General features: G+C 39.5%; 1 protein-coding gene across 3 annotated transcripts in view; it reads left to right on the top strand.

Moving 5' to 3' along the window:
* The window catches only part of ORC3 (origin recognition complex subunit 3), a 76664-nt gene that overhangs the window by 26318 nt on the left and 23094 nt on the right, over window positions 1–27252 (top strand). For all 3 annotated transcript variants that reach the window (XR_013345594.1, XM_077812800.1, XM_077812801.1), the window contains exons 5-13: window positions 2522–2626; window positions 4475–4629; window positions 5934–6070; window positions 9404–9563; window positions 10508–10621; window positions 11813–11946; window positions 12377–12440; window positions 18074–18190; window positions 19107–19186. Coding sequence is in view for 2 of the 3 variants with exons in the window: in XM_077812800.1 (XP_077668926.1) it covers window positions 2522–2626; window positions 4475–4629; window positions 5934–6070; window positions 9404–9563; window positions 10508–10621; window positions 11813–11946; window positions 12377–12440; window positions 18074–18190; window positions 19107–19186 (1066 nt within the window). In the remaining variant the exon portion in view is untranslated. The remainder of the gene's footprint in view (window positions 1–2521; window positions 2627–4474; window positions 4630–5933; window positions 6071–9403; window positions 9564–10507; window positions 10622–11812; window positions 11947–12376; window positions 12441–18073; window positions 18191–19106; window positions 19187–27252) is intronic.

The raw sequence follows: 27252 nt of genomic DNA on the forward strand, positions 1-27252 counted from the left end.
CTGGTCCTTTGACCCACCTCATAAGAGAAATAGATATTGGAGCACTCTCAAAACATAAAAGCTAATGCAATACCCAGGGAGTTACATTACCAACAGCAGTCCATATTTATGAGACTCTGGCAGGCAGGACTAGGTCTGGAGGCCTTGCAGCCCTGTATTACCCTGTCTCAGAACAGAGCAGCGATAAGTCCTCAGGGCAGCCTAGCGTGGCTGTAGAAGAGCGGCTAGTCAGAGGGGCTGCTGGAGCGACCAATAAGGGGTCGGTCAGAGGAGCCAGATAAAAGGCAAGCAGCAGAGCAGCCTTCAGTTCCTGCTTGGAGCTCGAAGTGGGAGCAGCAGGTCCCTGGATAGCTCACTGCGGAGGCAGAACCGAGGCCAGAGAAGGTTGCCAAAGACTGGGTGCCTGTCTGGCTGGATAGAGGAGCAGAAGGACCATGAAAAGGTCAGTGCAGGCAGGCTGAGCCCGAGGGACGTAGACCAAAACCTGGCCAGACCAGGCGAGAGTACCGAGATAGGCCCTACTGGTTTACTTAAAGACTGAACCCAGGGAGAGCTGTGGCCCTGGCTAGGTGCCTGAAGAAGGCAATGTCTCTGGGAAGAAGCCTAAGAGTTATGGCCCCATATCAGAGCCGTGATAAGAACTTGGGACTGTATACCCTGGAAGGGGGGACAGCGTGTGCGTCTTAGCCAGAGGGCTGAGCTACCGAAGACCAGCCGAGAGAACTATGGGCTGAGGGAGTGGGGGTGCTCACGAGAGGAGGGTGCCACCCCATTGAAAGAACAAAAAACCAAAAGCAGGCTCACACCTAACCAAGAGAAAGGGGGCCATCCACGAGATTTGGGTACTCCCCCTCCATGAAAAGAACTGTGTTTGCAGGCACTATCTGCCAGAGAAATGGAGGCACACACGAGAGGCGGGTGCTGACCCTGTTACAGGCCTCTTACCATTAATAATTGAGCCTTCATGGGGGATCATTATATTTAAAAAAAAAAAAAGTGGGGGGTGTCTTTTGGTGAATAAGGCTTAGTCTAAAGTTGCTTTTTTAACATTAGATACAGTTGTATTTCTTGTCTCTCTTTTTGACAAATGAGGCACTGAGGAAAAAAAGATATTTGGGCAATGATTTTATTCACAGAAATTAATGGGAGTGTGCCATTGACTTCAGTGGGGCCAGGATATTACCCTTAGGGTAGGTTTTTAAGGCCCGGCTTGACAAAGCCCTGGCTGGGATGATTTAGTTGGGGTTGGTCCTGCTTTGAGCAGGGGGTTGGACTACATGACCTCCTGAGATCTCTTCCAACCCTAATCTTCTATGAATCTATGTCTGCATGTCAAGAAAACACCTTTGGTTGGCCTGTAGGGCTGTAAATTTGTAGTGTAGACTCTCGGGCTGGAGCCCGGGTTCTAGGACCTTCTGCCCCCTCAGGGTCCTCCTAAAATTAGGTCTATGCTATGGTTCTATATGTTTTTTACATTTGGTTTAGCTGAAACAGTTTTACAATTGGTTAGAAAATGTCCCCATTGTACACAAATCCAGGTAGTCTATGGCAGAGTTGGTAGTTGAACTCAGATCTTCCGAGTTCCAATGCTTCCTCCTTGGAAGTGGGGATAAAAGAAATAATTAAGCAGCTCCGTTTGTTTCCCCTTAAAAATCTAATGTGTACATTGCTAATCTTTAGACTCTTTGGAGGGTGTGGTGGGGAGAGAGATAATAAAACCTTCTTGAGTTCTGAGATCTGGTATAGTGGTAGTATAAGGGTATGTCTTCACTACCCACCAGTTCAGCAGGCAGCTATCGATTCAGCAGGGATCGATTTATCGCGTCTAGACTAGATGTGATAAATCGATCCCTGAGTGCTCTCCCGTCGACTCCTGTACTCTAGCGCCATGAGAGGTGCAGGCAGAGTTGTCGGGGGAGCAGCAGCAGTTGACTCACCGCGGTGAAGACACCACGGTAAGTCGATCTAAGTATGTTGACTTCAGCTACGTTATTCATTTAGCTGAAGTTGTGTAACTTAGATCGATTTGCCCTTTCCCCCTACCGCCCCCCGCCCCCCCCCCCGACCAGGGCAAAGATTCATTCATTGTCTTTCTCCATCCCTCCAAAATTCTAAATAACAAAAGAACTGGTTTTTCCTCATTCTTGCTATTGAGAGTATTCTTGACAGCTTGTTAAGTGGACTCCAGCGCAGAATTACATCAAGAGGGATCAAACAGCTGTTTTTAAAAAAAACAACTGAGAAATATTCAGATCTCAAGTGCCTGTTACCTTTCTTCCTCCTGGAAGGAGCTTGAGAGATATTTCTGTTGCTATCTCTAGACAGATAAAATAATCTGTGATACCATTGATTTTAATCAGCCATCACTAATATGAAATTCTGAATACAAATTTTCTTCATAACTTATAGGTGACCTGTCATTTTTTCACTATTCTCTTTCTTGTCTATTTGAGATATCTTCTCATTTAATGATTCTGATACTAAACGGGGATAATACAGTATTGATTTTTCTTCCTTCTAGGTGTAAATGTTACAGATCATGCAATGACATTTAAAAGTCTCTCAGAGGTTCTTCAGGATAACGTTACTCCTTATGTAGTCTCACTGCAAGCCAAAGAATGCCCAGGTATATACTGTAATAGCTTTAACAACCTCTTCAAATGGTGATGCCGTTAACCATAAATTCTATCTTATATTTTTGAATAATAAAAATTATGGATGGAAAAGACCATTTAGGCCATCTAGTCCAATCTCTTCACAATGCAAGATTGTTCTCTGCAATATATTTTCTAGTTATGTCCGGTTTTGTTTAAAACAATGAGGATTTCACCACTTCTTGTGGGAAACTCTTCTAGCTTTGTCATCCTGTTCAATTTGAAATAAAGCTGTTGCATATATTAAGATTTTTTTTTTTTTTTTTATGATTTTATGTTTGGTCCAACCATTTCTTATTTTAAGCCTTGGGAAGAAGCAGATGTAACACTCATCATCGTTTCAGGGTAACTGCACCTGTATTCTTCCCTCCGTGGTCCACTCTAGAGGTGCCCAATCAGGTGTCAGGCCTCCAGCCATCACTTGTCTCTGGGAAGGGATCTCTGTCACACTCCCTTTTTTAACCGGGGGTTTTACAGCTGCATAGCCACATTCGATACAGTGTGACATCTGCAGCAAGACAGTCTGCCTTAAGGCGAGCACCTGGGCTTATCTTTCTCTCCAAGTGCCATGACAGGTGTGCTTTACCAGTAATCCAAATAGCTCTTTCTAAGCAAGTACATTTATTCTTAGGGCAAAAGCTGTGTGTGTGTGAGAGAGCCCCAATAAACTGATTTAAACACACACTAAACAGATCAGGAGTCACCCACCAGTCTTATAGGACCCTAGAAAGGCAAAGTCTTTCCAGCCCTTCAGCAGGGTCTGTTCCTTTGAATAAAAAGGAAGAACCTGTGTCAGTTCAAGCTCAGTTTTTTATACCAAAAGCCGCTTCTCCGTTTGAGTCTCTGGAACACCCAGTTTGAAATAATATATGCCAACCTCCCCAAGGGTTGTACCTCTCTAGAGTTGTTTAGTTACAGTGACTCACCTTAATCACCTTCCTCAATACACAGTTTTTAGTTTCTGGAGGTGCTGTGGTAACCCTCTTCCATAGAGTAGAGCACAAACATATATAAACCATTCATAAATGTTATTAAGTGGTCCCCAAAGATACTGCATTGTTTGCAATATCTGTCACATGAAATATTCTATTATAAACTGAAATCTCCCTCTGCAAACCCTAGTCTCCTCTCTTTCAGCCACCAACTTAATGTCTCTGAGACATTTTCATAGTGAGGAGAATCACACCTGTTATAAAAAAAAAAAGTTTTTTACATATTTTCAGAAAAATACTATCCCTTTTTTTTAATGCCAAGAACAGGCCTCATGGATACGTATTTATATTGTATGAAAAAGTAACATCATCTGTTCTGTAAAGCTTTATGTATATGTTTCATTATGTACATATAGCAACTTATTTTACTGCAATCAGGAATATCTGGAATAACATTTTCTTCAAAATATATACTTTTTGTCAGCTCAAAAGACTAAAATCAATCCTAGAAATACACTCAGATCTCTTGGTTAGCCTTTTAGTCTAACTTTAGGTTAATCCAGTAGTGCACAAACAGTGCATTGCTCAAGCCTGGGGGAGAGGCAGGATCAGTGTCTGACCCTTTGCTTTCCTCCGTCCGCCATCAGACAAGCTAGTAGGGTTAACTGTTGTTATACACAGCAATCCTGATCAAGGGAGGTTTGGGAGCTGCCTGGGGAAGATGAAAATAATGCTCTGCAGAGACGATGAGCTTGGTGGGGAAAGAGAAGAAAAGACAAAAACAGGATGACCCTGGGGGATGGATGGGGGGGGAGAAGGTGTGTGCGGGGTTAGAATTCTAGGTAACTAGGTGAGAGTCTCTTCATTGTGTGTCTATATGTTATAAAGGCATAAAACATCTGCTGCAGAAACTGATGGGACAGCTAATGGACTGCTCTGTAGATGTGGACTCATCTGAGGAGGATGAATGTGTTAACATTTCCCAGAAAAAGATACACTGCTCAATGGCTTCTCTTTCCAAATGGTACGAGAATGTAACAAAGGTAGGCTTTCATACTGCCAGTTTACGAAATATCTGGCTTTTAAGTCTCATAAAATTTTAATTGCATGACTCAGTCTTGTATCTAATAGTCAAAACTAGCAAAGCTAGTTTTTCATTTAGTAATAGGTGATACCTGACCCTGAGATCATCAGAACCTAAAAGTATTTTTTCACCAGTATGAATTCAGTTTCTAATTAAATATTGTCTATCTTTTTGAAAAGTAACTTTTGAAAGTGTGTTTCATAATTCAAAAAAAAAGGTTGTTTTATGCTAATCGCTTGGAAGTGTAAGCTTAAAACTCAAATCTGACTTCCTACCAAATGTTGTTCTCTCCAGACAAGATCCCTGAAGTATTTGTTTTGAAAAACAAAGTATGAAGAACAGATAACCTGGGGAAAGGCACATGATCGGCCTTTTACACAAGCTATCTGAAGCCAGCACTACACAGGCAGTTAATAAGAAAGGAAAACCTTCCAAATGTTTTATAGCTTCTCACTATTGAAAAACTAAAAATTAGGAACACAAATATTTTACCAAAATTATTGAGACTCTGAAGGTCTCCTCTGGTTTCCTTACTGGGTAATTGGACAAAAAAGCATAGAATAATTTTCCTTTTTACTTCGTATTTACATTGATTGCAGTGGGATTTATGTGCTTTGCTGAATAGAAATGGACTTTAGTATGTTCATAAGTCTCTGCTAAATTGGGACCTAAATATCCATGCTCCAGTATCTCAGCTGAGATACAGGAGAGATCTACTGAGGGACAGGAGGAAAAAGAATCCTACTCTTTACTCCCAGTGCTGGGAAGTCATTATGCAGATTCTTCTTTAACCTAATTTGGAATAGATGTTATGGTCTTAGCACAGCTCCTGAAGCAGAGTAATAGAGAATCTGTGCAACTGGGGATGCTTCATCCATTTTCGGTTCCCAGGCATGCCTGACTAGCTACTGTGATTTTCACAAGAAGTGGTGCACATCTGTGTGCCCACCCCAAATTGTCCCTCCCCTTGCCCAGTGGAATCACACCAGAGGGCTCTGCAGAGGTAAGGGCTGGATTGGCCCTTGTTGAAGAATAGCTTTCTTACCTATTCTCTGTTATAGCTATTTCATTTAGGTCACAGGAGAGGAACAGTGGTACTGTACACAGTTAGAGAAGTACCATGTGTTCCTTAAACAAAACGTTTTGTTTATTTTGGTTAAGTTGTCCATGTGGTAATAAAGTGTTATATCATGGGAGACAAGAGACTTACTCTGTATCCTTTCCCAACTTTTGTTTTATAATATATGGACAATGGCTTTGAAGAAAACAGGTTCTGAAACTCCAAGCAAAAAAAGAACTTCCTCTTCCAGGCACTGGCAATCTCCTCCAATTGTGGTTATTTTCAAGGACATGGAAAGTTTCACAACGAAAGTACTTCAGGACTTCATAGTTATCAGCAGGTAATGTGCCCTGAGGTTTCGGACTGGTGCTCTTTTACTCTCTTCCACTTTTTCTAGTTGTTGCCATAAAATTAAAGGCTGGAGCTCAGGTGTCACTTTTTTGCTTGAGGTAGTAACCTGCCCACTTTGCCGTGAGAATGCAGGCCAAATCAATTAAGTGCTGATTTGGCCTGCATTCTCCAGCGTTTCTCCCCATATGCCCAGAAGGACAGAGAGGTTCTCCATAATTCACTGGAAAAGAATTGTAGGGTGACTCAGCTACCTGCAGCACAAAGAACCCTTGGATATGCCCCCAGAAGTCCTAGCGACACTGGTGGTTGAAGGGGTGCTGCAGCAGTAAGGACATAGTAACTCGAGTACAGCTTCTCAATGCAGCTGCCGAGATCCAGGCTAGGCTAAACAGGGTTCTCAGACTTCATTGTTGATCACCCAAGCTAACTCTGGAGTGACAACATACCCCTTTTTGATTGTAAAATCCTGGGACACGCAGTATCCCTTTACAAGGGCATGAAGAGGATTGAAAACTGAATCAGAAATTTGGAGAATCGCAATAGTGGTGCAGGTGAGCAGGCAGTGGAAAACAAGCACTGTTGGCAGTAGAAGTGATGAACTGTTAGAATATTACCTAATTTCCGGTGTTCTGAAGTCTTAAAGGGGTGGTTATTGTCATGGTGCCTGTCTAATGGGGAATAGCTGAGGTCACATATTTAAAGTTCAGTGGGAGGGTTCCAGCAGCAGATAAGTTAGGATGTTTGTGGTTTGCTAGAGCAGTGGCTCTCAACCTTTCTAGACTACTGTACCCTTTCAGGAGTCTGATTTGTCTTGCGTACCCCAAGTTTCACCTCATTTAAAACCTACTTGCTTATAAAATCAGACATAAAGATACAAAAGTGTCACAGCACACTGTTAGTGAAAAAAATCTTACTTTCTCATTTTTACCATATAACTGTATAATAAATCGATTGAAATATAAATATTGTACTTACATTTCAGTGTATAGTGTGTTTATATAAAGCAGTATAAACAAGTCATTGCCTGTATGAAATTTTAGTTTGTACTGACTTTGCTAGTGCTTTTTATGTAGCTTGTTGTAAAACTAGGCAAATATCTAGATGAGTTGATGTACCCCTTAGAAGACCTCTGCGTAGAAGAAGCCTAGTGTCGGTGCAATCACTGTACAATTAAAAGTTGTCTTCCTTAAAATCAGGTACTGTACTGCTGGACTAGAAGTCAGTCAGTGTTGTGCCTTATCTTTTAAAGAAAGTGCTGGGGGTGTCCCTGGAAATTAGACAGATGCACTTTACTTTGTTATTACAAACTAATTTGCCTGTTACTAAAGATGGAGTTAAAACATCTTGATGACATAAAGTTTAAAAAAACAAAATAAAACATGGTTTCTGCATAGGAAAATCCTACTTCTCCGATCTGTTAGAATTCTTTGAGGTAGCCAGGAGAGGAGTAGAGAAGGGACAGATGCTGTATATAACTTTTTAAGATTGATTAAAAATTCTTCAACAAAATCCCTCGTAAAAAGTGGCTAAGGAAATTAAATAGTTTTGGAGGAATAGTCAGTTTTCATCATGGAAGAAAGTTAGTAGTGGGGTGCCACAAAGATCTGTAATGGGACTAGTATTATTTAATATATTAGTGATCTTTAAGGGGCAGTGTTAAATTGTAAGGTAACAACATTTTTGGATAACATGAAACTAGAAAAGGGAAGAGGCTATACCTCTGCATAAAGCAATGATAGACCTTCATCTGAACACCGTGCTCAGTTCTGGTCATCACATGTCAGAAAAAAATGAACTAGAAATAGAAAAGGTCCAGAGAGGGCAAAAATGATGAGAAATGGAAAAACTCAAAAACAAAAAGAAATTTAGAAGTTTTAGGATTGTTTGTTTTAGAGAAGGAATAAGTGAGTGAGTATATTGTAGGTCTATAACTTAGTGTGTGTATATGTAGAAAGAGCCATTTGGGCATTCCAATTTTCCTTTCCTCATAACACATGAACAGCTTGATAAACAGTGAAATTAAAAAGCAGTACGTTTAAAACTGCTAAAAATACATGAATTACATCACAAAAATTTAACTGTGGAACTCTTTGTCACAATATGTTGTTGAGGCAGAGCCTAGTTAGATTTTAAAAAGAGGTGTGTGTAATAAATATAATATATGAATAATAACAATCACAGATATGATAGGATAAAAAAATAAGATGAAGTCCTGGCCCCAGTGAAGTCAAGGGAGAAAGGATTTCACCCACAGAAGGAATATAAACTCTTTAAGACATATACTAAGCCAAACAGAAAACTCTCTAGGAGACAGAATTAACTTCTCTCCTAGGAATGCTAATTTGTGTAAATATGCAGGGTTGTAGCCGTGTTGGTCCCAGGATATTAGAGAGACAAGGTAGGTGAGGTAGAATCTTTTATTGGATGAACTTCTGACAAGCTTTTGAGCTACACAGAGCTCTTTTTCACTCTGAGTATCTTTCTGAGACCTGAAGAGTAGCTATGTGTAGCTTGAAAGTTTCTCTCTCTCCAACAGAGGTTGGTCGAATAAAAGATACTATCTCACTCACCTTGTCTTTCTAATTTGTGTAAATGTCAATTATGGATCCCCCGTCTTCTGAAGGATTTGTTATTGGTTGCTATCAGAGATAAGATTAGTGAACATAGGAACTTTGGTCAGATCTGATACGGCAATTTGGAATTCAGATGAATAATGTTTCTGGTTCCTCTCAGGATGTTAATGTGGGTGGAAGGTTACAATTGTTTGAATTGCCATACTTTCAGAAAGTTGGGTTTCTTTTAAGTTTAATTCTAAATGTCTTGTTTTATTTTATTTTTTTTTAAGCAAACTACAATACTTTTTGAAGTCTTGGGGTTCTTGTTTGTTTGTATTGTCCTAGATACTGTAGAATCTCAAAAAACAGGCCTTGATCTATGTTTGGGGCCCTTAGGTCCTACTGCAATTCAAAGAGTAAATAATAATTTCATTTACCCTTTAATGATTTTTATCCATGTGAGCCTTCCAACGCTATTTATTAATACAAATAATTTCAAGGCATATTTAGAAGACTATATTTTGGAATTTTTCAGCTAGGTAAAACTAGTAAAGGGGAACCTTTCCTGTACTGTAACACTAAAGGCAGAAGTTTTACAAGCATATTCCTGAAGACTGGGTCCTCAGGGTACAGTTTGATTTGTTTTTTTCTTGGTAGTGCTGTATTGGGAATATACTGTGTTGCCTTGTGGTTGTGTTTTCATACAGTGCTGGGGAAACCCACATAACTGTTATGTTTTCTTTTTCCTTTCCCACTTTGTGGTCTAGTCAGCACATACATGAATTCCCTCTTGTACTCATTTTTGGAATTGCCACGTCTCCAATGATCATCCACAGGTTACTTCCTCACTCTGTTTCTTCTCTGCTGTGTATAGAGCTTTTCCAGTCTCTTTCTTGCAAGGAGCACCTGGCTACAGTAATTGACAAGGTAATTCAATTTCTAGATAAATGAGGCGGGGAATGGATATGTACAAGTATGATGTATGTATACATAGCATCTTATGCTTTCAAAGTAGACTAGTGTGAAGCTTTTAAAGTGGGATCTGTTCCTGAGAGCCATATGTTCTGAATATTCTCTCTGAAAACCGTGTCTTTAAGCTCACTTACATGTGTTGAGAGTTTCCTCTTCACACAGTGTTGGAGACCGTTCAGAAATTATTCAGTACATATCTTCACTTCTTGTTTGTATTAACATTCATGCACACACAACTATATGGTTTTCATTCACTCCCCTTTATTATAGTGCTGCTTTGAAGTAAGATTGACTTCATTCTAAATAGAGATGGCTTCACATAGCTTATATTTATACTGAATATTGCAGCTTAATGTGAATTCTGCAGCCCCTTGAAAATGAGCAGAATTATCCAAATATAAGGTCCCATCATGTAGACACTTTGCTCGTGTGATTTCAGTGGAGTGCATTTGTAAAGTGCCAGCAGAACTATTGCATATGCTTGCAGAAAGTACTTTTGTCCCTGATGCCTGCTGTAATGTTTGTTCTCTCATTCATAATTTGAAAAATTATAGGTAAAATTAATGCCAAGTTTGAACATAACTAAAATCAGACAATATATAGTTCAGGATGTGGTGGAATCATAAGCTTTAAAGAAAAGTATGTATGTTTTTGCAGCAATGGAAATAAATATGGCTTGGCTGAAGATGACTACATGCATTAATCAATTAATATAGTTTAATTTTAGCACATTCTGAGAATTAAACCAAACGCAGATCTAACTGCTTTGCTATTTACATATTCAAGAAGTAACGTTATAATAATTGGCTGTTGCTACTAGCAGTTACATTTACCTTGAAATGTAATCTATTCTGGTAACATTTAGCAAGGAAATCTTTTTTTCCCTTTGTCTCCTGCAGCTACTTCTGACAACTGAGTTTCCCTTTAAACTAAGTGAGAAAGTGTTGCAAGTTCTAATCAACATATTTTTGTACCATGATTTCTCTGTCCAGAACTTTATCAAAGGATTTCAGGTAATCAGGAGTAAGAAGAATTTCAATTACAGCTAGGCAGTGGTGAAAATGCAATAGAATTACTCCATGGCAGCAGACTTGTACTCAATTTTTTAGGGCCTGATTTTAATCCCATTGAAGTCAGTGGCAAAATTCCCATTGAATACTATAGCTGAGATCGGGTGTCTAGATAGTGGGTTTTTTGTGAGTGTGCGGGGTGGGAGGGGGGATGGGAAAGCTCTTGGGAAGCTAGCAGGAATTGTGGGAAGGCAGTTTAGAAACAGCTTATTCTGTGACACAAGTATTATGAATAAAAAATTAGAAACAAAAACCTGAAAGGGTAGAAACAAATTTTCTGTGTATTAATTTTATAGGTATTCTTTGATGTCTTTCAATTTTGCATGCTAATACTAAAAAATCTTCAGTCATGTGAAGAACTTTGTGATAGGAAAAGGTTTTCCATCTCAATATACCTGCCCAGTTTTTGTACTACCTTTTTTTTTTCAGAATGACTGTGGTGCAGTCTTCAAAAAAATTACATTGAGTCAGAAGTATGTTTTCTACTATACTGTAAGGTCCCAGACCTGCAAACACTTACGCACTTGAAATCAGTGGAACAACTCAAAGTAGCATGGTTAAGCACATGTGTAAATGTTTACAGGATCAGGGCCTAACAGTATGATTTCAGATATGTGAAATGTGGGATCTTGTCATGTTCCATTGTTTCATTTAATGCATTCTAGCTGATGTTTGTACCTTAAATGATACACTCTTTACTTGCTGCTTTGGCATTTGTGAGGTTGGGCCTGGTCACATAACCCAACAAATTATGTAATACCTAATGTAATTGCTGAATTTTGCTATTATTCAAATAATAAATTAATCAAGTAATAATTGAGCTGCTATAGAACTCGTATAAAACAAAAAGCAATTGACTGAATGATATGAGCAGAAGAAAATTGCAAAATGAGGTTGCCTGTGTTATTCATTGAATAATAATCAAGCACCTCTAGTGGCAGTCGAAAGTAGAAGATTATTAATGTCATCTGATGTGTTGACTGAGTAGACTCTCTAATACAATTTTTAAATAAATGTCATTACTGTCATTTTAGCAATTGTTAATAAATTGCTTAACTTATTTAAAAGCTAGGACACCTCAAGGAAAGTGAACTGCATAGGTATTACAGGTTTTTACTGCATTGTCTCTTTCAGCTGTCTATTGTGGAGCATTTCTATTCCCAGCCCCTCAGTGTGTTGTGCTGCGAGCTCCTGGAAGCTAAGAAGAGAGTATATTCTTTATCACACAATCAGTGTGAAAACATTCGAAGCCTGCCATCTTTTAGAAGGTAAAGGAGAAATAAATATTTTGAACAGTCCTATATTCAATCAGCATTTTTTAAAAAAAAAACTTGTAAATAGAGCATTGTGAAATGTGTAATTATATGTGCGTATGTTACATAAAACAGGGACAGTTGTGAATTACTTCTGAAATTTTTTAATCTCTGTCTAAAGAATGCAACTTTTATTTTGTGTAAAATAACCTGCTGTAAAATCCGTCAGTTGAAAGATCCATTTTTTCCTTTTGTCCTTCGTGTAGAAACATTTTCTTTTGACAAATGATCTAATCAGTTGAGAAGTTATGGCAGACCCGGGACTTAAACTGCAGGATTTTGTAGTGGCCACAGACCCAACAGAATCCTGACGGCCACCATTTTTAGAACTATGTATTGTGTAACTTTATATTGCACAAATATTTTTGTTTGGTTTTTACTTCAGATATGTGGAAAGTCAAGTCTCGGAAAAACAAATTGCACTTCTGACTGAGGACAGTTTTTTAAAGGTAAAGTGTAAAATCATTTGGGGGATAGGAACAACCTTCCAACCCCCCCATCATTTTGCATGAAAAGAGAGGAAACTAGGGTAGAATGCATCTTTCATTTGGTAGATATCCCAAAATATGTCTAATGATTTGAGAGCTGGGCTTTAGGTCTACATGATAGTCCCAATTCTACTCTGTAGGGTATTGGGTAGGTCACTCAGCCTTTCGGTGAATTGAGTTTACCATCTGTAAAATGGATAAAATAATTACCAGGGAGATTGTGAAGCTCAATTATTTAGGACCCACTCTTATTACTTATTCAGGCAAAAAAACCCCATGAAATTCAATGGAGTGTTTGCCAGAACAAGAGATGAATAATTAATCCTGATTGTTGCTTTTGAAAGAGTCCCTTGTGAAAAGAGATTGAAAAGGCTGTTACTGTTTAGTTCAGAGAGGGGATGGATTAGAGGGATCATGACAGAGAGAAACAAAATAACCAATGGTTTGAGCACATAAATCATGCGCTCCTATTTATCCTTTCCCATAACACAAGAGCAGGGGGACAGTCAATTCAATTGTAAGCAATACATTTAAAATTGATAAAAGGAAATACTTCTTTACGGAACACATAACTAACCTATGAAAATTACTGCCACAAATATAACTGGAAAACGGTTTAGATGTTTGAATGGTTCATGAAAACATCCACATTATATTGGATAGGATTATAAAAATAGAGAGAGGAACTCTCTCCGGCTTTGGAGCTACTAACTACACAGTTAATAAATTTCGTCTATGGTAAGGTTATCCACTCTGGAGTTTCTTGCATCTTCCTTTGAAAGATCAGGTACCAGCCATTGTTAGAGACAAGATACTGGATTAGATGGACCATTGGTTTAATTCATTATGGCCATTATCTAAATTTCCAAATTGCCTGCTTGAAAGTTGAGGAGTATCTCTGCAGTTTCATATAGACCTCCCTGGATTTTTAAAATCTGGACTTTATTATGAGTCACTTTTCCTGAAAATTTGATGTGTGACAGATAATAGAAATCTGCTAACCAGAGAATGGGATGGCTTTCACAGAGCCAAAAGATGCATATCTTTTTTTTTTTTTGTATTCTGAATGCAGTCATGGAATACAGAATTGGAATTAGCTAGTCAGCAGTCTCTTAAGGAGAAATTCTTAAAGCGGACAGAGTGAACCTATTTATTTATAATGATTTCACATTTTATTGTGATCTGTTGTATTAGTATTTCTGCAGTGGAATAAGAGAGGAAGTTTTCTTGGTAAACAAACCAAGAGGTAGCAGATCACAAGCCCATTGCTGTGAAACATGGCAACTCGTGCAATACTTCCAAGGAAGTGATATCCATTTGACAACAATCCATATTCTAGCAGCCATGAAATGCCAAGCAGAAGTCCTTGGAATGATAAAGATCTGCCTTCATGAGTGGGAATTGAAACAACCAGTCTCAGAGATGAAACATCTGATCAATCACAGATCTGTTTGCCACCACGTATAATTCCATGCTAGAAAGTTTCTGACAAGCAATCCTTCAGAAGTCAGGAAGATGTTGTTCTGATTGATGTTTCTCTGTACTACTGATCCTAAGATCTCAAACTAAAACAGTTTGGAAAACAGATAGCTTCTATAATCCCACACTGACCTAGAAGATAGTGAATTGTTACAGTTAAATTCATCTTGCCAATAACTCTTCTCCCTCCTCCCCCAGTAAAATAACCAACCATTACTGCAATAACCTCTTCTGCAGATGGGCTGCTGCTGAGAGGAGGAATCTAAACATATAAATTCTCTGACAGAGTATTACTTACTCTGCAGTCAGGATCTATAAAGTCAGTGTGTAGCCAAGTGAATGATATTTCTTTCTACAATTCACAGAGGAGTTAAAAACAGTAAATCCCCCTATGCTCTCTAGCTGACAGAACTTTCTATTCTGCCCTTCAGATAAGGTTTATTATATTTTGCTTATGTCCCATTTGAGCATTCTACAAATAGATTGAAAAGTATAAGACAAAGGAAGCATCAATTTTAATATTGACTGTCCAAAAAGACTTAAACTGAGTTTCATCATAAACACCATTTCACTATCTTGGGATTTAAGACTCTTCCACAGATCAAAAACCCCCTTCATGTCCACAATGATTTAAGTTCATCTTTCTCTCCTGGAAAACAGGATTCATAATAACTATAACCTCTGCTAGAAGATTGGGGAGCTGCAACCAATAACACTGACTCATCAATAATTTTCCCACTGTTTCCTCGTCTTACAAAACATATAGCTTGCATAAAACTAGTCCCAACTTTCTTCATTTGGGAAGTATCTTATTTTATTTAAAGATTGAAATGCAATTACACTAAATAGTTTTTTGTGGGAGTTTTTTGTTTCTTTTTAAATTCTGGCATAAGTGAAGGATATGATCTCATACTAGACAATCCTTCCAGAATGGAGTGGAATTAAACTATTTTGTTTTAAGGCATCTGCTAAGGAAATGCCAGCTTCCTCATCTGTGTACTAAGAAAATAGCCATCCAAATCACAGTAGTGCAAATGTTTAATCTCAGTCTAGTCATTGCCTCACTTGCTCTGTTTCCTTAATAGCAGAAAGGATATTATGAACTTATTGTCCATCAAATAAAAAAAAAACTGTCATGTGTCAGATGGAAAGGATTTGGCTTTAGGTCCATCGGCCACAAGGCACTGCTTATTAAAGTTATAGCAATGCCAAGGAGCTATGTGGCACTAGGAAAAAAAATCAGAGCTACTTTTGGATGTTCTTTCATCTACAGTATTGATTTCTCTTACCCAAATATGTAATTTTGGTGTGAAGAAAAGAACCCAAGACCAAAGTCATTTTTGAAAGTTTGAATGAAAACAGAACAGTTTATTTTAGCATTGTGCTTTTCAAAATCACCCCACATTGTTTCAGTGGTGTTTGTGGCTCTAAACCCTGTGACATACTTTGGAATTGAATCAAATCTTTTCCAGTACCCAGAGATGTTTGAATCAATGGTATTTAATTCATACTCCATTTCTGTTTTTTGCATTCGTATTTCTAGTTTAGACTCCCAGCTTCAGTGTTAAATTGCTTAGTCTTAGGAAAATAACACTATTAATAGTTGTTATAACAGAATAACCCCCCCCACCCCCTCAAAAAAGCATTAGCAAAGCCTTTATTTATCGAGCGGAACTCTGACACTATTATCTAGGGTCAGATTTTGGCATCCTTACACCAAAATCTTGAGGAGTAAGGTTCATCGCACTGTGAGTAAGGGTGGCAGAAACTGGCCAATAGTCATTAAATCCATTCAGATTATGTGTGAGTATCCTTATCATATGCACCTGATATTTCATTTGGCAATGTTTATTTTACCCAAAAATGCATTTCCTTTGTATTTATCATTCAGAACAGGATTAATTTGTGATTGAATTAATGAAATGCTTTCCCATCTCTGAAGAAATGTGCTATTTATGCGGTGGCGTGGGGAGTATATGCCAATTTCTGTAAACTCAGAGCAGAACTTTGAAAATATCATCTTAATTTTTCTGAGGTTTTCTATTGGGCATTTTGTTAGCCATCTGCACTAATCAGTTTCACAACCTGCATATCTGATAACCAAGAGAGAGATCTCTTATATGTTCAACAAAATACAAGGGCACACATGTATGGAATAAGTCTGCTTTTAATAAGTCTGCTTTTAGCCATCCAAAAAAAGATACTTGACCTAGCTTTACTTAGACCCTAATATAAAAGGAACCAAGTAGATGATGAGAGACTAGTTATAGGTTTACACTGTGGTTGAGATCCTCAGCCCTGCTGTGGTTCTTTTATTCCAGGTAAAAGGGCCAAAGCAGCATAAAAGGGACCCTAAAAGTTCTGTATGTAGCCAGGGAAGGATTCCTCTGACTCGGGCACTTCATAAGATTTCCATGAGGCTGCCTTCCAAAGACTCCCTTGCAAGCTCTAGCACAGGGGATGTGCTGGGAACAGGATGGGCATATTAGGGACAATGTTGCAATGCACAGCACTGTGGGGATTCGAGGCTGTGCTGTGGCCCACCCTTAGGGCAACCTGGGGAAAATGCATAATTTAGACAGACACCAAGGGCTATCTAAGGTACACTCTGGGCCTTCCCATCCCTGAGAGCAACCCAGGATAAGGAGGGCAGAAAGATGGTTTAAAGCTACCGTAGTCCCGTCTGCCCTAGACCTGGGAGTTTTAGCACAGAATCTCACCCTATATGCAGAAACAGAACTATGACCTTTTTGTTCATTCACAACTGATGTACTTCCAGACTCAGTGTGTTATAAATCCAAGTGCTGCATAAGTTATCTATATTATTTTCAGTCTTTACAATGGAGCGAATGCTGTTATTTACATTTTTTTCAAATATAAGTACACTGGACCCTTGCTAGAACACAGGATTTGGGATCTATGTGCTGTACCACATTAACGCAGGGACCACGTTAAAATAAATTCCAGTTAAAGTAATTAAATTTGGGATCCATGGCCACGACCGCGTTATATGCGAATTTGCACTATATAGACGTGCATTCTAGCGAGGGTCCAGTGTACTTCGTTTTTGTTGTGCAGAAAAGCTTTTGCCTTAATTACTGTTACTTTCAGTTGATCTAGCAAGTTCAGGGAGAATATATATTTTTTCACCTGGACTACTTAATTCAAAGTTGAGAAACTGTTTAAGAGTTGAAAAGCAGAAAAGCTTATTTACCTCTTCCAGTCTATGAATAAAAATCAGCTGGTGAGGATGAGATCTACTAATTCTAAAAACTTGAAGGACATAAGATAGATTTTCAAAGGTATTTAGGCACCTACAAATGCAGAGGTACCTAATGGGATTTTCAGAAGTGCTTAAGTAGGTCCAGTGCCTACCTCTCATTGATTTCAGTGGAAATTAGGCATGTAAACTGCTCAGGCACTTTGGAACATCTCTTTGCCTCTAAATACCTTTTTCTGGTCACCATGAGCCAGGTTTTCAATCTGTCAAGTCATTAACTACATTTAATATTTCCTTTGTTTTAATAAATCAGTTTTAAATTAAACTGCTGTTTTTATTCATTTTTAATTGAATTCCAATTTCTGTCCAAATGCAACTTGACACAAAGCATGAGTAAGACATTATCATCTAGTAAATAGGAAATACATCATTCATCATTTTCTAACATAATAAAAATCTGAAAAATTAAGAATCTAAATAAATGTATTTTGAGCCATATAATTGCTTAAACAAATGTGTATAGATATAGTTTGTCCTGCTGATTAGCAAAAAGAAATACCAAATCGAGTATAAAGACCATATTTAGTTTCAAACCAATGTTTTAATGATTATATCAACCAATGAGAATAATCTTTCTTTAGGAAAATAACTAAAAAGGTACAAATGTGAAACAAGATTTAAATCAATTATTTAAATCAAGATTTCCTGCTTGCTGATTTAAATCATGATTAAAATCACTTTAATGTAAATCAGTCTTTCCTAGTTTGTGAGAACTTTAGTATTCCCTTAAAATATTTTATTTATGTGTTTTAAAAGACATTTTGTGATTATTTCATACTGCTTTGTTCTCATGGATATTGAACTACTTTGTTAAACTGTTATTCTGTCATTTTAGGAAGTAACACAGGAATTACTGGAAGACTTGCATATTTACCATGAGAATTATTTCCCAGTTCTGAGATGTCTTCATGTTTTCACAACTTCCCTTCCAAAGTACCCTTTGGGAAAACAGGTGAAGTACCATCATTCTCTTGACCTCTCTTGTTTCATGGTTGACATCTTTACAAATTTCAAGTCCACTCCCTCTTTTCCCTTCATACCCTTCACACATACAGTCAGATATTTTTTGTCTTTGTTATGGAGTGGGGGAACAGCACATCGTTTCTTTAACAATGCCTGTCATACTCTGTTGTGAGTAAACAGCAGAGGGCTTGTAGGGAGAAGCAAATGCACAGAACAGCCAGTGCCTCTGTGTTGTGTTTGGCTTTTATGCGTCTGGATTTCTCATATGCAGTACAGACAATTTTCCATTCCTCCTATCATCAATCAAGTAGTTGCCTAATGGTTGGATTCAGATGAGAATTGACATCCTTTTGGCAGGAACAACATAGCAGTGATAGGACAGCCATGGGTATTCTTAGTAGTTAGTTGTATATTGACTTGTGTTAGAGCTCTTGTGTGACCAAACTCAACTTCTCATACCAAGTAGTTATTTTTGCCCCACATTCTCCTATTAATGCTGCAGAACATTCCATGATGTGCATTTCCCCATTGATTCTAGATGTATCAGATACACTGTTACTAGATGTGGATCTTAGCTGTGAATTCACTCTGAACTTTCCTAATGTTTGGATCAAAGGTTTTGATTCAGGTTCACTTCTAATCCCTGCATTCCTGTCACCTGAATGGACCCTGTTAAAACATAGTGCTGAGCGGCAAGCATATTTTTGCCACAGTGAGGGCCTAGTCCCAAGAGATGCTGAATGCCTTCACCTTGAATTGCAGTCAGTGAGAGTTGAGAGCACTCAGCTCCTCACAGGCTCACTCTTTGAATGAGTCAGTCATTGTTTTGAAAAGTGAATGTAAAACCAACCCATTACTTGTTTTGTAAAACATTGTATTCCCGTTACTCATGTACTGGTTTACAGATCAGAGAGCTGCACTGTGCATGTTTGGGAAAGAGAGTGTGGGAAACAGATGAATATGGGTCAGCTGTTCAGTTACTGAGGTAATCTTTCTCCTTTCCATTTTCTTGTTTTGTTTTAGACATGTAGAATATCTTCCATCTGTTTCTCTAGAATTTTACATTTAGAACGCTGCCAGACAAGAAGTTTTGCAATGGACTACATTATTGATTGATTGAAAATATAATTGGCTATCATTTTAAATTTGCATGCCTGTTCTTTTCAGTGGAACTCCCAGAAGCTATTTGAGGCTAGATTCTGATATCTTTCCCTCATGGTGATTACTCCTTAAGTAGTCCTATTGAAATCATTGAGACTACTCAACGTGAATGAGAGTATCAGAATCTGCCCTTTGGTAATTTCTTTGGCATATTTATTTAAATGATGGTGTGTTGTTTTTTTTTTTAATGTATTATATCTTCATAATTTGATTAATAGAATTGTTGCACTTTTTTGTGATACTCTTTTGTTAACAGTCAAGAATCATTGTCAGTGGTGTTTACAGTGATATTGTAGCCATGTTGGTCCCAGAATATTAGAGAGAAAAAGTGGGTGAGGTAATATCTTTTATTGTACCAACTTCTGTTGGTGAAAAGTGTTTGAGCTACGCCACCCCTCTGCCAGTTCAAGTCAGCAGCCAGGTTCAATATCTGGGGATTCCTCTAAATACTACAGAACAGAACTGGTTCTAGCCCCCACCCAATAATCTGGAAAAATGGAACACCACCACTGGGCATCTCTATGAGACAGTACTTCCACACTGTCAATCACTGAGCCTGTGTATAGCAAAAAAAAAAAAAAAAAATTCTTATTCAAAGGGAAAGGGAACCCAGCATTAACTTGGGAAAACACTTCAACCATGATTCAAAAGCATGTAACCGGAAGCAAACACCCACCCCACGGTACATTGGGCAGCGTCATTTGCCTCAGTATCCCACCCTGTGGTATGAAAGTCCAATGAACGAATGGGTCTTTAACATGCCACTCCCATTTACCTCCACTGCACCCCACTCACAATGGTTGTGCTTGGTCACTGAAGACACAGAGTTCAGAGGTGGTTTCACATGGGTTCACTTCCCATCCCTGAAAGGATGCCTCTGCTGTTGCCTGTACACCTGTCTCGCTGTTGCCGAGTCCCCCTGAACAGGACTGGGATCCTGTGGGGTCCCGCAGGGCCCACTGCCATATAATAATGGGAGCGTGACAGGAGTCGGATTAAAAATAGTCCCGCGCAGGGCTCTAGCTGTCACCTCTGCCACTGTTATCACTGCTGCTGCTTGCTGTCACTTCTGTTATGTTCTGAGACTAAATCATTTAGCCCTGCTCTTAGTGATTTCACTGGGTAAAGGGAAACCTGAAGAATTCTCTAGCTTGAAAGCTAGTTTCTCTCACAACAGAAGTTGGTACAATAAAAGATATTACTTCATCCACCTTGTCTCTCAGTGTTGGCAAGCCAAGTGCTCTGAAAGTTGCAATAATGTGTTCCAAGTGACCTGCTTACAGCTTTGTTATTTTTCTTTATAGAATGCTTCACAGATTTGCATTTCATCCTCAGGATGGCCCCTACATAATATTTTCTTTAGCATTTTAATTTCAGTAAAGGTTCCACCAAATCAAGCTTTCCTGTTGACTAGCAGTGTTTAAAATAGAAACAACATCAAAGCCAATTTTTGAAAAGATATGACATGGTTGCCACCTTAAAGTTACAAACATTTGTGCAAATGTTCTTTATGATGGCAGGTGATCAGGTGCAAATATCATGAAATGCTCAGACAATAGGATTTCATGTTGTTGCTGGCACACAAAAAAGGAGCAGATAAACACAGAGTTGGGGTATTTCCACTTATGGGATTTGGCACCTCTGACGTGGAGCTGTGAAACTGCATAGAAAAGCCATGTATTTTGAGGGGTGCAAGAGTTCTCTCCCACTAGGATGATGTCCTTCTCTCTATACATTGGAGTGACACAGTTCCTTTGCTGCCACTGCAGAGATCTGAATGGAATTCTCTCATGTCCACAAGCTAGTTAGCTTTTTACTATTAGTTACTGTAGAGATCAGAGTATCGGCGGTCATGCCTTGTAGTCAGTCAGGAGAGAGGAAGTGGAGCCAGTGGTTGCAGCTTGAGACAGAGTCAAAAGTCAAGTGAAGGGTTGAAGTCAGAATCAGACTTAGGATGAGCCAGGGGCCAACCTGGAGTTGGAGTAAGGAGTTAAACTAGGCGGCAAAGCCGTCATTGGGTAGGGTGGAGGAGCAGGGACTTGGAACAAGAAAAGTGGGAACTAGGAACAGAGGCAGATCTGGGATAGGGTGGACAGGAGCAGGCAGAAGTACAGGGCACAGGAGTCAAGCAAGAAGGCAGGGTCTGAAGTGGCAGGCGGAGATTTATTTAGTTGCTTGAACGACGACTTGTGCCTTCTTCTGACTTAAGTAGTGCAACTGAGCCAATTGGTGGGGCCAGATGACTCACCCAATCAGGAACTTCAAGGGCAGAACCTTTGATGAGCTCGAGCTCCTTTAGCCCCCTTCTCCACTGGTTCCAGTGAGCTGCTGGATGGTGGCCCAAGGGTGAGACCTGCCATCCCTCATAGTTACTTTGTTACAGTTCTATAGTATAGTTAGAGTATCTGGAGCCACTTGCCTTGGGTTATATCTGAGCTGTGCTGGGGTCCCAAACTTCAGAGAGGCTTCAGCCATCTTTCCTGAGATGAGATGCACACATTTTGTGTGTAGTATGCCTGGGAGAGGCTCATATAGCGCGTCTCAGTGTACTATTTGCCATTTCTTCACCCCTCAGATGAGGAAGTACAGAGATTTAAGACTGCAGCTGCATTTGGCTACCTTAAACCTTCAACTGGACTGTTCTAAAACTCCTTTTGGAGTTGTGAGGTCTGTCTCTGTGCTGAGATCTTCTGTGAAGTGTCCTGAAACACACCTTTCCACCCTTAATTTCGGCCCCCAGCTCCATCAAAACAGACTACTCTAGCAACACCGTTACGTCCACACGGCTGTTGGCACCAAAAACTCACACAGCACCATTAGAGTTGACACCAGTTGGTTCCAAGAGTGAGAGAAGTGCTTCCAGATCTCATTGTAACCTGTTCTGGGCAAGTGAAAGGAAAAGAGGAAGCATTCTGATTCACAAAAGGAGCCTGAGGAAAAAAAAGGAGGTGGTATTGCTTTCCTCCTCCTCTGTTGCTTGTCACCTCCTTAAGTCTCATCACTGCACTTGGCACACACGTCTCCTCAACTTGAGGTTCTGTACTTGAGTGATTTAGTCATCTCAGCGGTGCACATATCTCTAACGCAGTTGATTTTCCTTCTCATGACTGAGGAACCTCTTTCAAAGCTTTTGGCTTGTCTCTGCTGCTTGACTATACAGAAATATTTGTCATTGGTGTAGATCCAGAACGTCCTTCAGGAGCATGGGATTCCCTGGAAACTGACACACAAGCTCTTACAATTTGCTCCAGAGAGCCTTAGCTATCTTCCCTTGCTGAAAGTTCCATTTCCCTGGAAAGATGCCAGGTACCCTGTTAATGTGGCTGTGCCTTCAGGACTCAGTGAGGGCTTTGCTCAGTGCTATCAAAACCAACATGGCACCTATTTCAACACTGGTAATGCTGACACCAGCACCTCCATTGGTGCCAAGAGCTTTCCCAGCACTGGTCTTCTCAAGCACATTTGCCTTCAAGTAGACCCATGTTTCAATAAGCACAGATCTGACCAGCGCCATCAGTGCTGGCACGAGCAACATTGCCTCCTCAGAGAGTGGCATGTGTATGATGACTGGGAGGAGAGTCCTTCAGAGCAAGTGCAGCAGTCACCAGTCAAAGAATATACTGATGGTATGTCCTTTAAGGATCGAATTGGAACTTCATTTGTCTCCCCTGTAAATGAATAGAAGCAATTTCAGGAGCTGGTAGGGAGGATGGCTGTGTATATAAATCTCCCCACTGTATTTTCCACTGCATGCATCCAATGAAGTGAGCTGTAGCTCACGAAAGCTTATGCTCAAATAAATTTGTTAGTCTCTAAGGTGCCACAAGTCCTCCTTTTTCTTTTTGCTAATACCCTGCAGTTACAGATAGGAGTTTTGGCACCAGACACATCTGATCCTCTTTGTAATATCCTGGAATGGCAGACAAAAGACAAAATCACACTTCCTATTCTTCAAGGACTACTCAGTCCAGCAAAGGACATTTGGTGCTCTCCTGTGTCCTCACCACCAGTATATTTGGGGGGGACAGTCGGAGGCATGCTATTTTTTTTTTTTTTTTTTTAATGAATTGTTACAACATTCCTTGGCTGATTTCTATGTCAGTGTCTGCAGCCCAGGAATTATTTAAAAGTAACAGGGCATCCTTGTGTGATCCCTTGGATAGAAAAGGGAGTAGACTGGATGCTATTGTAGAAAAGGTTTATTCTTCTACTTCCATGGGTTTCCGTGTGGCAAATTATCAAGCTGTCGTGCCCCGATATAAGTATGTGTTGTGGCTTTCCGTTAACACTATAAAAGCCACCTTGGACGAAGGAATCTGCTAAGACCTATGAAATCTGTTGCTTAACCAATAGGTCAAGTGATGTTAAAGTTTCCAATGAACATTACATCATTTGACAGGGTTCAGTTGCTTTGAGATAGGCCACAGTGTTACAGTTAGTTTGGGAGTGAGGATGCCAGCGTATGTGGGAAGAGACGCGCACACTTAGGGAAGATCTTCTGAATTTGTGATTGTGATATTGCTGATTGTGCTAATAAAACTAACACTACAATGTAGCAAAATAGACAGGGATAATACAAGCATCAAAACTTGCATACTCACATCATCATCATGTGCTGGGGATCCCCATAGAAGTTAGAATGATCCATGAGAGGTTCTTGGCCGACAAGTTCTAAAAAATCACCCAGGATTACCCATGGATGAGTGCCAGTTTTTATCAGAGGTTATGGTGATGCTTCCTATGTCCAGTGCATATTCAGTAGGGATTTCAGCCTCTTTATCTGTATTTCCTCACCCTACTAATGTTGTGGTGCCCTTCTCCTGTAGGTTACTTTGTCTTTTGCTTTAAGCTTATTAGCGTATACATAATTTAGTTACCTTGGCATTGTTGTAGGCAAATCAGCAGATGTCCAAAGTTAAAATATCTAAAGCTGGTGTAAGCTGGCATCTTGTAGTTATCTGTCAGCAGTGTAGCAACACTTGCTTATAACAGCATTCTGTCTTGTGATATAGGGTCATTTACTGGTTAGTTGGGTATGTCAAGTGTTTAAGCCTTGGGCCTTAGTTTGGCTTAGCTATTGTCTTTACAGGCTTGAGAATGTAGGCTTTTACGTTACTCCACACCTGTACCTTAGTGTATGCCCTTATATGTATAATAAAATAGCTGACTACAGGTCACCTCCCCTCCCCTCGATGGGGTGATTTGCTAATGAACCCTTTCACACTATCTTGGGTCTTAACAACATATACCATCCACATGGAGACGCTATATTGGCTGATATGGATGAATAGATGGATAGGAATGTTCATGTACCTGGTATACTGCTGCTGGTTGCCTGGACACACACTATTGTTCCTTAGTTTGGGTTACCTGAGGTTAATTGGTCACCTCCTTCGAGATAATAGGATTCTGAATGGAGACAGTCTGGGGTTGGCTTTCTAGGGGAAGTGTTTGGGGGAGTGCTTAATACCGTTCGCTTAGACCTCTGATTTTACAATGCATAAAACAAAGATTACTCCAGTTGCACTACAAGTTCATCTGTTCAGTCCAATCTCCATCCATAGAGGTATAATCAACACCTAATCACCTCCATCCATTAACCTGGTGAATATTTGTCCTGCCTCGGTTACTTCCTTACTAATTTTTATCAAGTGTGAATCTTTATACTTCATTAATTAGCTTAAATTTAAATTAAGAGGGGCAATATGAAGCTGCAACATTGGTGTGCTCTGTCGGACTAGATCCTGATATTCTGGTTTAGCAGTGAAAACTGTTTCATTTTTTAAAACAGGTACTGGGGAAACTGCCATATTCCCAATTAACATATGCACCTTTGGATAAAACCAGAAATTTTTAGGGCTTGTTTACGCTACCGTGTGGGGTCGATTTGTTATACCAATAAAATAAAAACCAGCAGGATCTTATTAAAGGGGATAAGACAAAATGTCACATTTATTGTGAATACAAAAAGAATCATAGTAGGCAGTCAGTTATAGCTATAAGAAAAGGAGTACTTATGGCACCTTAGAGACTAACAAATTTATTTAGCTCACGAAAGCTTATGCTCAAATAAATTTGTTAGTCTCTAAGGTGCCACAAGTACTCCTTTTCTTTTTGCGAATACAGACTAACACAGCTGCTACTCTGAAACCAGTTATAGCTATAACATTTCATTCAAGTTTCACATTCATTCGCACGTTCGTTCATACATATACACAGGTTCTGCAGCTGCTGTATAGTTACCAGTCCTGAATGTAGCTTGAGTTCGTAGCTTGTGGCGGCTAACTGGCCAGGAAAGCTGGGCACAAGGAAGAGCTGGGTCTCTGTTGGGCATGCACCGATGCCCTTCCATGTTGGCAGCAGAATGTTACTCTTCAAAGTCTTCCATCTCACCCATCGTTTTTGTAGGTATAGGTCTTGCTGTGTCACGCTGCCTCTGGGTTCGGTGTGATTGATCACCCGTCAATTGCAGACATGACTTTCAGCCTAGGCACCTGGCTTTGATGTTTCTTCAATTGTACTTTTGTTCTTTTCTTTTGAGGGTGGACTCCTCTTACTTTGTCAGGGCTGTTGTCTGCATCTTCAGCCGCTGGGTGTTTACACTTTATTTCATCAGGACAGGCTGGGGCTGGAGGTTGATTCTATCATCCATACATACCTCATTCACACATCTAAACTAAACTAATAAGATTACAGCAGGGTTTTGCAAAAATGAAGATTGCAGCAAGCTTTTACAAAATAAAGTGAGCATTTTAAAATGGAGTTTGAGTTACAATATGGACAAGTGTAAGGAATGGCAAACAGTGAACAGAAGTTACAATGTTGAAACAGTGTAATTTTCAGCAATTTAAGCAGCAATTGGATTGAAAGTGAAACTCAATTAGCCAGTTATTGGGGTAACCGGTTTTATGAATTAATGTTGTTTATTCATAAAACTTTGCTTATGAAGTTATATTAATAAAGTGAACAATTAAAACCAATTTCATTGCTCAGTTCTAGAGATTTAAGATACACAACTTCAGCTACATGAATAGCATAGCTGAAGTCAACGTACTTAGATCTACTTGCCGCAGTGTCTTCACTGCGGTAAGTCAACAGCTGACTATCTCCCGTTGACTCTGCTTGCGCTTCTCATTCTGGTGGAGTACCGGAGTTGACGAGAGAGCACTCAGTGGTTGATCGATTGCTGCCTGCCGATGCGGCGGGTAGTGTAGACAAGCCCTTAGTCACGACCTTGCACTCTTACCAGGATGATATTTTTGATGGTTGGTCACTACACAACATTGGCCATCTCCACCAGAGGTCACCCTTTCTGTGGAAGCTTGGTCATCTTATGACACTGCTGATGATTGGTTCCATAGTTGGTACCCTTCCTTCTGGCCACACAGCGGCATGTCTGCCACAAACACATTATACCTGCAGATGTACTGATGCCTTTTGTCAGAGCAACAGGCAATTCATGGAACTTTCTACATTTGGATGCCTTGATGATAGACCACCAGAGGAGGTACATTTATTTGTTCCTCTTAGATGTTGCCTTCTAGGTGACCTTTTGAGTCCATAGCTACCAATTGGCTAAAAAAAAATCCTCATCTGGATCAAACACAGGCAACAAGACTGTAAATGAGACATAAGGATTTTGATATGATGCAATTTTTTTGTTAAATAACACAAGTCAAGATTAGAGTGCTGTATCACAGTATTACCATATTTCTGATTAACCCCAATGATAATTTTTGACAAGAATTTAAACAATTAGCTTTTCTCCCTGTGGTTTTAAAAACATTTTGGACAATACCAGTTTAGCAGCTGCTCATCCTTGGCTAAATCTGTGACCTTTCCTAGTTCCAAGAACTGCAGTGCCTTGCTGATGGTATTAATACATATTCA

This window comes from Eretmochelys imbricata, chromosome 3, assembly GCF_965152235.1.
Source record: "Eretmochelys imbricata isolate rEreImb1 chromosome 3, rEreImb1.hap1, whole genome shotgun sequence".
NCBI lineage: Eukaryota > Metazoa > Chordata > Testudines > Cheloniidae > Eretmochelys > Eretmochelys imbricata.